This window comes from Tachypleus tridentatus, chromosome 4 (genome assembly GCF_004210375.1).
Source record: "Tachypleus tridentatus isolate NWPU-2018 chromosome 4, ASM421037v1, whole genome shotgun sequence".
Classification (NCBI taxonomy): domain Eukaryota; kingdom Metazoa; phylum Arthropoda; class Merostomata; order Xiphosura; family Limulidae; genus Tachypleus; species Tachypleus tridentatus.
In genome coordinates, this window is record NC_134828.1 from 97,902,426 (window position 1) to 97,914,816 (window position 12,391).

Genomic DNA, 12,391 nt, shown 5'->3' on the forward strand with positions numbered 1-12,391 from the left:
TAATCTAACCTAATTTGGTGTTTTTCTTTTCATTCAATAAATTCTTCTATACTTATTCACTTTGAAGCGTCCTTCGCTGGTGGAGCGGTAAGTCTACGAATTTACAACGCTAAAATCAGCGGTTCGATTACCCTCCATGAACTCAGCAGATAACCCGATGTGGCTTTGCTATAATAAAACACACCTACACAAAGTTTAAAGCAGTACTATTTAGCCGAATATTAAAGAAAAACTGTCATTCTAATTTTAAACAGTTAACAGAAGAACACACTTCCGAACCTTCTTTGCCTTGCTTCTCACAAGCTTGATTCACTTATAACCACCTACCCCCTAACACATACACATTTTACTAGTGACGCCTAAGTTCCTGTAACAATCTCGATCTCGTTGAAATGTATGCTGATGTAAATCAACGCATCTAATGAAAGACACTAACACGATTTTAGAGACTCACCACTTCGTCGTAGTCCACTTTCTCATGTTAGGCCGCGTTCTATCTGATGTCCATGAATTTTGACAATAACACTGCAGTATAGTTTCTGTTGAAAAAAGCTGTCGTAAGGATGTCATGTCTAAAGCACACACACATATATCCTCCCTGAATAGTTTCCATAAATCAGTTAGCATACAAAGACAACATAGAAATCCAAAGCTGTTGCATACAGTAACTTAATCAGTATGTTTTCATATGGAATATCCTGAATACCTCTTTCATTCTCCAAATATTTGATCTTAACAATTTCATGGACATGTCAGTTTTTAAGCTGGAGATTCTTGTTCATTATGTTGTCAACTGCTGCTTGAGAAATGTGAACAGCTTTTACAATTAAACTTTGTGTTCATTATTCTCACTTTTTACAAGATACTGCACTTTAATTACCACAAATGGGTATGAATTGTTGTAGGTTTCTTTCTAGGTAGTCCTCTTGTCTCACGTTTATCATATACAATTGTTTTCCGATCTGAACACACCTTTATGATTTGAGAGCACGAAAACTTTGCAACAAAAAACACTTTTACATATTCTACCCCAAAACAGCCAATTTGCACAGGCATTACACCACCCACAAAACGACAAACAATGCCAAAAGGTAGTTCTGCTGTATATTATTCCACTGTAACTTTAAAACCATCAAATAACGTAAACAAAATGGTTACATTAGGTAGAGTATATATTTTCTGTCTGAAGAAATCAAACAAGTGATTTTTTAAAACTTTTAACAAAGTTTAATATTCTAAAAAACATCATGGTTTCAAAATATATCACTTTGGCCTTGGTATTGGTAAACATGAGGATGCGTTGTCTCAAGTTCATTGGATAGTTTTTCAATGAATGTATGCATGAGGAAGTCCTTATGATCTGCAGCGGCTATTGTCATATCAATGGTAAAAATCATTCACATAAGTAACCAATCTGACATGCCACCTCTTTTCTGGTCTTAAACTTGATTTAGTAAATTACATGATTCTTATCATTGCCAAGTAAGTAGCGGAGTTAAATAGTGACAGTTTTATGTAGTTATTAAGTTGTTTTTTGTCTAAATGGTCAACAAATTTTACATCTGGACCAACCAAGGTCAAAAGCAAACATTATACAGCCTTGTTTGGAGTCCAACTATTCCATACAATGACCTGTTTGAAATACCTCAGGAACCAATACAAGTCTTTCTTCGCATTTTTGTTGAGTTTCAGGGGAGTGATTTGTTTGACGTCATACACGTGGCAGTGCATACTAGGCTAAAACATCTACCTATTGCAACCTTAAGAGATACTGGGAGGCAACAATGCTGTTTCTTCTAATGCCCAAAAGACATCATTCAAAAGAACTTACTCACCTCGACAGGTAATTAGACTTTGGTATGGAGTCACAAGATGAAGAGCTACTTAGGTTTGTTCGTTTTGAAACTGTATGACTCTAGATGCAGTGAGCCATTCTCAACATGATTTGAAATTCGTCCATTCCCATGACATCTCCATTTCTGATTCATGCTCTCATGCTGGCAAGGAGGCAACTCTAACTGGAAGACATTTTCCACTTGTGGCATATCTATGTTTTGTCCACTCACTGCATGTTTTCACCAGAGACAGGGTTGGGATGCTTTAGCTGATGCTTGACTGTTAGTCATGTAGAAAACTTCGAATATGGTCTCCAACTCACTAGTTTCGAGATCAATCTGGCAAACTTCAGTCATGCCCACTCGCATGTTCCTGAGATATGCTCTCAGAGGCAGTACCTGGTTGCTCTAGAAGTGATAGGTAACCCTGAGTCATGGGATTTTTAAGGCTAAAATTCGGATTTCGATATCTTTGGTGGACAAAACATTTAGCCAGTTGTGTGGCTTTACATTTATTAATAAACAAACAAAACAATTCTACCAGCTCATGAAATCTTTTGAAATGTTTTTGTTTATTAGGTTTAAAGGTGCCATTGTTTCATATTCAATTGTAAGAGGAGGTTGAAACCCTCTCACCTTCTCCTCTAGATCTGTCTCTTTATAAGTATAACAGGAAATTTAATATGTGTCTGTTTGATTTTGTTTGTGAGTTAGATTTATCATTCGATGAACTTGTAAATTTTGTAGTAAAAATTGACTGTGGTTTTATTGTTTTTAAGGATCAGTAAAATACATCTACAATTTTCCTGAAATGTGTATTATTTAAGTACCACGACCTAGGTATCGCTTTATATTATTCGTAACTTTGCCCTTAATTATATATATATATATAAACCTTAGCACAAAATTATAATCCTTGGGCCATTTCCGTTCCCCTCACCTTTAATTAATCATTTCAAATGGCTTTTTCCCTAACTCCGTTACTGAAATGACCAGTAGAGCGTTAGATCTTAATGGTTTATAATTTTTTTGATTAATAATTACTCTCTCCTGAAATATCCACCTTGTCCTGCAAATATTCATTTGACTTTAAAATTTTGTCTAACTGAGGTTGAAACTTTCATCTTCAGAGCACTTTGCAGTGCTCTAATAAATTATTCTCTGCCAATTATTTCAACTAATTGAATTACTTACAAATTTAAACTTAAGTTAATAGCAATCTTAATTTAAATCTGCGTTGTTTAATATTCAATTTTCATAGTATGATTTATTAGTGATAAATAATACAGAGTAAAGCAAATATTTATGGAAACCATCTTGTTTTTAATTAGTATCTTCTGACGAAGTTTGTTTTAACACTTTTAAGGTTAAAGGTGGCGCGAAAGCTGACTGCAAGGAGGGTTTGTTTATTATGATTTATTATAATCTATACGCTATTTCTGGTAAAATTCGTTTAACGGTGGGTAATTGTTGATGTAAATCTTACATGTAGCTTATCACTTTTTGCGATCATGTTTAATTCAAAAGTGAATACTTTGTTAATAAATCGCAGCACATTGGTACATTACTGCCAGTTTACTGTACAAATTGCAATGAATTGTTTTCTTTATAATTATTTATATTAAAATTTTATAATATATGTTCGTATATTTTAGACTTTGACATAAGTTAAAATTATATTCATCATTTGCTGATTGATAACGTAGATAATTTATGGCATCACGATGGATAAACTATTAAACTGTAAAAAGTGAGTGAACTTCAAAAGTTTGGTTGGCCCTTAGGTTTTAAATAAACTAGAAGTAGTACAATGTGTACTACGTTAGATTTTGTTACTCACGTACTCAAATTAGTGTAACTAATAGTAATATTCCAAGTCAAATTGAGTTAATAGTAACATTCAGCTGTTATGTTTCACTGAATTACTTCTTCATCTCCAAAAATAAAACTAAGTTGTATCACACCTTGAATTTTCATGAAGAATTATTATGTCACTGTAGGCAATCACAGTGGTGAACTTCCATTTACGTTATGATTTTTTCTCCTTGTGGGTAACTGAACACTATAGAAGTTTGTGGTATGAACTCTTACAGTTTTTGAAAGTTATATGCATAATTAACCAAAAACTGGTAATTACATGTGAGATACTTAAGTTGGTCACACAGTGTGAAACTGCTAATGATTTTATCAGAAAGTATAAGTAATGTAATGTGATACCTTGAATTTCATAAGGAATGTTTAATTCTTCATTTAAAGGTTTAGTAAGTACTAAAATATATATTGTTGGTATACATATAATTTGCTGATACTGAGAGCTGGCATGCTGTGCTCTGTGAAGTTGTTGAATGATATATTTCAAGCATTTCTTTAAACATAGATGAGTATGATTTAATTGTTAGATTGATGCATCCTCTGCAATTTTAGTGTGTTCGTTTAGTCTTAGCAGTTTTCTCACAGCTATAGTAAATCACAATGATAAATACTTACTGTTCACAGGCATTGCATGTATTAAAATTAGCTCTGTACAATTTATTTTTATCTACTTAGGTCATGTTTAACAGAAAGGCAGTTTATATTATTTCAATGAATAATGATTTTAGGTAAGAAATATATGTAGCCTCCAATGTGTTGCAGAATCAAATCACCTATCTTCATTCTTAAGTAAAAGCAAGTACAGATGCTTATGACACTTACTATGAACTGGATTTTTTTAAAACCAATTGCATTAACAGTATGTTTTCAGTGTCATTCCCAATAGTTCGATATCCTTTCTTTGGTAATGTCTTTTTACAAAGACATTTTGTAAATACTGGACAGATTTTAATGCTGGTGTAATATATTTAGAGAAATACCTTAAAGTCAGCTCTTATCACTTAAATAGTTATTAAACCTTTTCATAAATTTGCCAGCTTTAATAAATTAGAAAGTAAACAATTTCAAAGGTCAGTCATGCTGTTGAAAAGTAAAGCTGTTTGAGTTGAAAATGACATTTCCCTGCCAAAAGTTATATGTTTGTCGTATACCATTTCACCATTAAATATCAAAATAAGATAAACATTATTAGTGCCCTTAATAATCTTAAGTACTTTAATCAAATCCTCTTTTTTTTTTTACTCTTCTTTCTTCATGAGAAAACAATTTCAGAGATATTGAACTGACCTCTTATGATAATCTTTCCCTGCAAAGTATCATCCCAATAACTCTTATTTGAACTTCTTCCAATAATTCAGTGTTCTTTCTAAGGTAAGAAGCCCTAAACAGAATACATTATTCCAAATGTTGGCTAACCAATGGTGTGTACAATGACATTAAAGGTAAACAAAATGCTGGGAAGTGGGTAGGATTTTTGTGAGATGATAAAGAAGGGCTTGTATCTGATGGTTATGAGATGCTTGAGTTATTAAATTCTGCTATCTTTTCAGCTTTTTCCAATGAAAATTAAAGCAGTTTTTTCATCTTGAAGTGTTGATTGATGGAAACAAGATGATCATGTTAATTCTGAGTATGTTAAAAAAATGGAGACTTTAAAGAATGATAAATCTCCTGGGGCAGATGCTGTTTTTCCAAGGATTTTGAAGAAGGTTTAAGATTAGATATATGAACTTCTTGTTACTATTTTCTTTGTTCTTAAATAGTGAGCATATGTGAGAGGATTGGAAGTTAACTAATGCTACTATTCTTTCAAAGAGGAGCGAATTATCCAAGTAATTATAGGCCTATTTGTCTAACATCAGTTGTGGGAAAAGATTTGGAAAGTCTGATAAATGACGCTGTGGAAAGTCATTTCAAGTATAGTATTTTATTTGATAGCCTATGTGGTTTAATAAAGTAAAAGTCTTGCCTTACAAATTTTTTGACATTCTTTGAAAAGGTAACTGCCTATGTGGATAAGGATAATGGTGCAGATTTTGTGTATCTGGATTTTCAGAAAACATTTGATTGGGTGCTAAAAATGGAATAAAGTGGAGGACTGTTGCAAATTGAGTTCAAACTGGATTAATATTACCTAAGACCTGAGTCTTTTTTTTTTTATTTACATCAATGACATAGATTAAGGAATAGTTAAGAAATTAATTAATTTTGCAGATGATTTAAGGTCTAGCATGTTATTAGCTGTGAATATTATGCTGATTTACAAAAAGGTTTAGATAATTTAGTTAGTTGGTGAAATAAAAGGAAAATAAGTTTTAATTATAATAAATGCAAGATAATGCATGTGGGTTATCAAAATTTGAATTTTAAGTATAATTTGGATGAGAATAACCTTAACAGTATTATGACAGAAAGGGATCTTAGTGCACTGGCTGATTGGTCTCTTAAGCCATTCAAGCAGTGTGCTGTTCCTAGTGGTAGGCAATTAGGATTTTAAGTTGTAACTGCAGAAATGTTGAATATAATCTAAAGAGGTTATAATTTAATTGTATAGGTCACTGGTTAAACTGCCTTTGAAGTACTGCATTCAGTCTTGAACTCCTAACCTTAGGAAGGGCATTCATGTGTTGAAAGAGTTCAAATGAGTTCACTTAGAATGATGCCTGGAAGGGAGGGTTTGTCATAGGAGGAAAGATTAAGATCTCTGAAATTGTTTCCTCTTGTAAAATGAAGAATGAGAGGGGATCTGACTGAAGTGTCCAAGATTGTTAAGAGAATTGATGGTAGTCATGCATTGTCTTTTTTTCATACTTAATAGCAAAAATGATAGGACTAGGGAACACAAATGTTAATTTTGGCAGGGTAGTAATCATCTTCAGCTAAGACAGCATGCAAACATGCTATGTGTAAATTTGTGTACTGGACTCCCAACACAACTTCACACCTTTATGCCACTTATGTACAAAAGAAATTTAGTAACATGCTTAGTAAACAGAGCTTATAACCTATGTTCCATGGACCTTAATTTACATTCAGAAATTTCTCTGTTATGAGATACTTTAAAATGTAATAGTTAATTATAACAAGTATTACAAAAAAATTGCAAATACCTCATTAATTAAGAAACTTGAAAATACCCAAACTACCAGCTATACTCAAACTTGGTATATACTCCTTGCCTTTCATACATTGGTAAAAAAAAAAATCAAAAGTTAAACATCTAATCCATTGTTACTATCCCCAAGTTTACTCCAGATTAGTTTTTAAACCACATCAAACATACAGTACTTTTCCATACTAAAGACCTTCTTTCAATATCTCTTTGTGACTTGTATAGTTTTTGACGAGTGGTTACTGTAAGGTCTCTACATTAGTAAAACAAAGCACGGTCTAAAGTTGGAACCAATGAACATGTGGGAATTTCCATGAAAACACAAAAAAGTTGAATAATCTTTGTGTTTCTTCTATATACCAACATAGCAAAGAAACAGGATACATGCTTAGCTTATCAAATTTCAATATCCTTTGCAAATCCAACACTCATCTGGAATTACTGATTAAAGAAATGCTCAACATCAAACAAATGTCAACAACACTTAACAACAGCAACCAGTCTTTTAAATACCCTATTTTTTAACATGTACTGTATTTTTGTGTGTTACTCCTTCACTTTTCGTGTGTTTTAGTTTTGATTAAATTATCATTATTGCAACAATGTATTTTATTTGTTTACCTTTTCATTAATACTGAGGATATCATGTGCAGCAGGGTTTCTCCATGAGATTTCCACAGAACCTACAGGTTTCTCAACAGACATCCAGGGGTTTCAAAAAATAATGTTATTTCACAGAATGCACGAACTCTTGTTTTTTCTAATGTGTAAAAACATACTAGTCACATTATTACAATCTCACTACATCATGTTTTTTTTATTAGTGTAGTGGGTTTCATAATGAAACATTAAAACAACAAGTCACTGGACTGTTTCAAATTAGTGAGTGAGACTGGGTACAAACAACTTCTAGTATTATGATAATGTTTTTTGTAGTATTTCTGTAAAGGTTTTCCTGATACAAAGTTGATTCCAGAAGAGTTCTCTGAATTCAAAGGTATTGAGAAATACTGACGTATATTACACATTAACTAAATTTTTGGTTTTGAATTTAATGTAGTTTTTTTTACTTTCACCTGACAGTTGAAAGTATTATTTTTACTCCTCTCTGTTTGTTTGGGTGGATAGCTAGCTCAAAAATTCATCAAGTTTTAATTAAATTTGGTAGAAAGGTTGAGTGTTCCACAAAAATCAGTTGATTGACTTTTGGGGAATGTAGATCAAATGTCAAAGTCACTCGAAAAAGTCAACTATTGTTGTTATATGAGTTTTTTAACATCTATGTGTACCTTTTTTTTGGAGGTGAAGAACTTTATATGTATGTATATTGTAGGTTGTTTTTTGCAAAAGTGAAAAATATTATGGGGTTGGTTTGTTGTCTGTGAGTGCTTTTCTAGTCTGTGTTCCATTTAACTGAACAGTGCTACATTTGTGAGATTACCAGTTTTTCTTTGTCTGAAGCAACATTTGGGGTGAAAATATGCCTGTGTTATTGTGAATTATTTATTAGATATATATAAATGTAGATTAGCTATAGTGATTAATCATATGATATTTGATGCCTATAGTTGGTTGTAATACATGTAAAGCATACTTTTTGAGTCTTAAAAAATAATTAAGCAATGTAGGCTTAATTTTCAGAAAAAAACGTACATTTGAGGAACATCATAAAAAAGGAATAACACTAGTAACTTTGGTTTTAATTTAAGTTAATAAACACTTGTCTTATGTTTTTCATATAAAGCAAAAAAAGTCACTTTCGATAGCAATTTTAGCTTTAATTGTTATTTCTGATACATTGAACTTTTTAAAGTTTTTTTTATCATTTTTTAGGTTCATCATATGAGCTGCTAATTTTGTAGCACTATAATTTTGGTCAGAAGAAGAAACGGTTAAAAAAAATGGCACAACCATGAGTGATTTATTCCCACAAAGCCTTCACCTAGCCAGTCATGTAAGGGAAGCTGTAAGTTAAGCTGTACTATTTTGCTTTTTATGATAGCCTTAAAATAAATTTCATAGGTATGTACATTATCTCAAAACTTAAATGTCCTTACTCAGAAACAGAAAGTTTAGAGAAAACATTATTCACTCTTTTTCATTTTTAAACTTCTTAGCACCTTGTAATTTTTATGTTCATAATATTATGGCCAGGATAACAATTGACTTTGAATCAGCTGCCACACTGAATCTAAGAACTAAAGTAATATTAATTAGCTTTCTATTATAAATAAAACATGAAGTGATCCCATTGTTATTCCTAAAAAATGAAATATTTTGAAATGTTCCCACAAAATTATTTTTCATGCCATTGCAAAGAGAAATTCTCCAATTTAAAAATGTCATTGCTACAAGTTATAAATGCTTTATAGTGATGATAAAATATAACATTTTAAAACTGCTTCCAGTACTTAATAGGGAAGCTTAATCAGTTGATTATCAAATAATATTATTCACTATCTTTCTTTTAAGGATGACCAACGATCAGCTTTGCGAAGAAGAAACATTCTTGTCCTTATACATCACTACTTAAAAGAAAATGGGTGTGTATGTGTTCGTAAAATTATTCAATCTTGTTCGTAAAACATGCTTGTAGTTCATAAAAAAATTGTTTTTTTTAGAGTTTCTTCAAAAAAAGAAATGCAAAAGGCAAAATTTGAGACAAATAGTTAATAAGTTTATTCCGGGTAGTTCTGTATGACATGTGTGAAACTTTGCACATTCACTGCTGAACATCCAAAGTCTGCAAAGGCGAAGTCCAGCTCACTAGTTGAAGTTTAACGTCACTCAAGCGTCAATAATGAGTATGCCCCCCGTGAGCATCAATAACTGCTTGGCATCTCCTGCCCATGGAAGCGATGAGATGACGAATCACATCCTGTGGAATGGCTGTCCACTCAGCCTGCAAAGCTGCTGCAAGCTGAGGTAGAGTCTGCGGTTGAGGTTGTTGCCATCGCAGACGTCAGTCCAACTTGTCCCAAAGATGTTCGATGGGGTTTAAATCTGGTGATCTGGAGGGCCAGGGAAGAGCGTTGATGTTATGGTGTCTCAAGAAGACAGTGGTGAGTCTGGCTGTGTGAGGGCGGGCGTTGTCATGTTGAAAAGCGCGTTGACATTCACCATGATGGGTTGCACATGGGGCCTAAGAATCTCGTCGACATATCGTTGAGCTGTAAGATTCCCTCGAATGTGCAAAAGGTCTGTTCTGGCATTGTAGGCGATGGCAGCCCACGTCACGACGCTGCCACCACCAAATCGGTCAATTTCCTGCACACAGTTTGCTGCAAAACGTTCACCTCGGCGACAGTACACATGGGTCCTTCCATCCTGCCTACAAAGCATGAAACGTGATTCATTGCTGAACCAAGCATGCCTCCATCGTCGATGAGGCCATACCCGATGTGCCTGAGTCCACTGCAGCCGTGCTTGACGATGTTGCTGGGTGAGGATGCGCCTCTGACTGGGCGTCAAGGTCGGATTCCTGCTTCGTAAGCGGTTGCGTGCGGTCTGATCAGAAATCCTATGCAGCCCTGGTATGGTTGGCGCGGTAGGCGTCGCGCAGTGGTGGTCCTATCCGAAGGTGGCGTAACGGGCGTAGCGATCATGTGTGGGTGTGGTCACACGAGGTCTGCCAGATCGTGGACGGTCACGAGTTGATCCATGTTGTTGGTGACGATTCCATAGCCTTGTGATGGTGCTTGGGTGGACATTCACAGCTCTGCAACATCTGATCGAGATTTGCCTGCTTCCAAGCGACCAATGGCATTGTTGCGTTGTGCTTCAGTCAGTCTTAGCGTAACTGTATTGCGTGTCGGTGGATTAACACTGAGCTATGGAAACCGAGAACCCGTCACTTTTATTGGGATTTTGCACATGTTGCACTTACAGAATATGCAGATCTCTCAAACAAATTTATTGGACACGAATGCGTTTTGGCGAAAAATCTGATGTTTTCCTCTGTTTTCAAGGTGCACAACTTTTATTGTCATTTTGGTCTGACAGTCAGTGCCTTAATACATGTAACATCACATACTCTGAACTTGTAACGTTATTACATATATTTCTCTTTGAAATAAAAAAATATCCCTCTTGCATTTCTTTTTTTGAAGAGTATATATTTGGAATATGCACAGATGAAGGAATGGTCAGTTGGTTATTTAAATTATTTAAGTATATTAAAGGGTTGGATTTTATTGGCTTTGAGGAGGATGCTGACACTTTACAAAGGGAATTGGATTATTTGGTGAGTTGGGCAAATAAATGACAGATGGCTTTTGATTATTTTATATGGAAGGTAATACTGATGATATGTCACAATGTGAATTATTAGTATAATCTTGATATGAATAACTTTTACAGTATTATACAATAAAAGATCTTGGTGTTCTGATTCATCAGTTTCTTAAGCCATCCAAGCTGACTATTTATGGCAGAAGGATAAGTAATATTTTAGGTTGCATCTACAGAAATATTGAAAACAACTTGAAATTGTATATAATGTCATTGTACAAGTCACTGGTTGGGCAAAATTTGGAGTACTGTGTTTAGTCTTTGGCTTTTTATCTTAGAAGGGACATTGAATTGTTGGAAAGAGTTCAGTGGATATCCACAAGAGTTATACTTGTATTGGAAAAGTTATCACCCAAGTATATGATAAGATTTATAAATTAATTTTCTCTTGAAAAAAAAAAAAAAGAGTAAGGAAGAGGATTGGATCGAGACGTTTGATATTGTTCAGGGAATTGATATACAACATCTTTTTCATATATAATGGTTAGAATAGTAAAAGTAGAACACATAAGTATACATTTTTCAGGGTAGGATTATTCTTCAACTAAGCCAGCTTTATTTTTCTAACAGAGTGGCTGAACTTTGGAATGGGTTGTTTTTGAATGCTGTAGATGCAGTTAATTTAAGGGAGTTTAGAGAATCTTGATAAATATTTGAATGATAAGGTCTGGCTTTGAGTTTTTAGGGTTTAGTGTAATTAGTGGGTAGGGTGGACCAGAAGGCCCTTTGTTTCCTTTTAATGAAACTGATACAAAATCATTAGAATTGATATCTATAAGTAAGAATTTTACACCAGCTTCCATCCATACATACATTCATATATAATGTTTGTTTTTTGTTTTCTTATTTGATAGTGAAACTTCATTTTCAGACCATAATATTTGCTTCTCCACAGAACAATTAGTTTGTGTCTTGGGACTTTTACTAAAAAAGATTTTATGCATGTTCCAAGCTGGTGAAAGATCTATCATCTATGCTCATAATAATGTTAAAGTTTCTAATATACATTAATTTATCTTAAATTCATTTATTTAAAAGCAATAAATACAAAAATAAAATCAGTTAATTCCATTTCTTGGATCTTTTTAAATATGAATTCTCATGTTCAAGGTTTGAAGACTTCCATGGTTCAGATACTCCTCAACATAAAGTGTCTTCTACTTAAATCATCAGTGATCTATTGCCACCATACATCATGTGGTTTATTTTACCTTACTTTCTTCAACACCTACCCAGGACTTAGCCTTCTATTTTTCAGTTTTTGCTGAGCCTGCCATATCTT

General features: G+C 33.5%; 1 protein-coding gene across 5 annotated transcripts in view; it reads left to right on the forward strand.

Annotated features, from left to right (window-relative positions):
* The first annotated feature begins 3,095 nt into the window (after positions 1-3,095).
* LOC143249740 (katanin p60 ATPase-containing subunit A-like 2) overlaps positions 3,096-12,391 on the forward strand; it is a 91,862-nt gene continuing 82,566 nt past the window's right edge. For 2 of the 5 annotated variants that reach the window (XM_076500073.1, XM_076500077.1), the window contains exons 1-3: positions 3,169-3,294; positions 8,653-8,785; positions 9,292-9,362. In XM_076500073.1, the coding sequence (XP_076356188.1) occupies positions 8,732-8,785; positions 9,292-9,362 (125 nt within the window). In that variant the 5' untranslated portion in view covers positions 3,169-3,294; positions 8,653-8,731. Of the gene's footprint in view, positions 3,295-8,652; positions 8,786-9,291; positions 9,363-12,391 lie in introns of those variants that run through there. The other 3 variants (XM_076500074.1, XM_076500075.1, XM_076500078.1) reach the window with 3 other exon arrangements.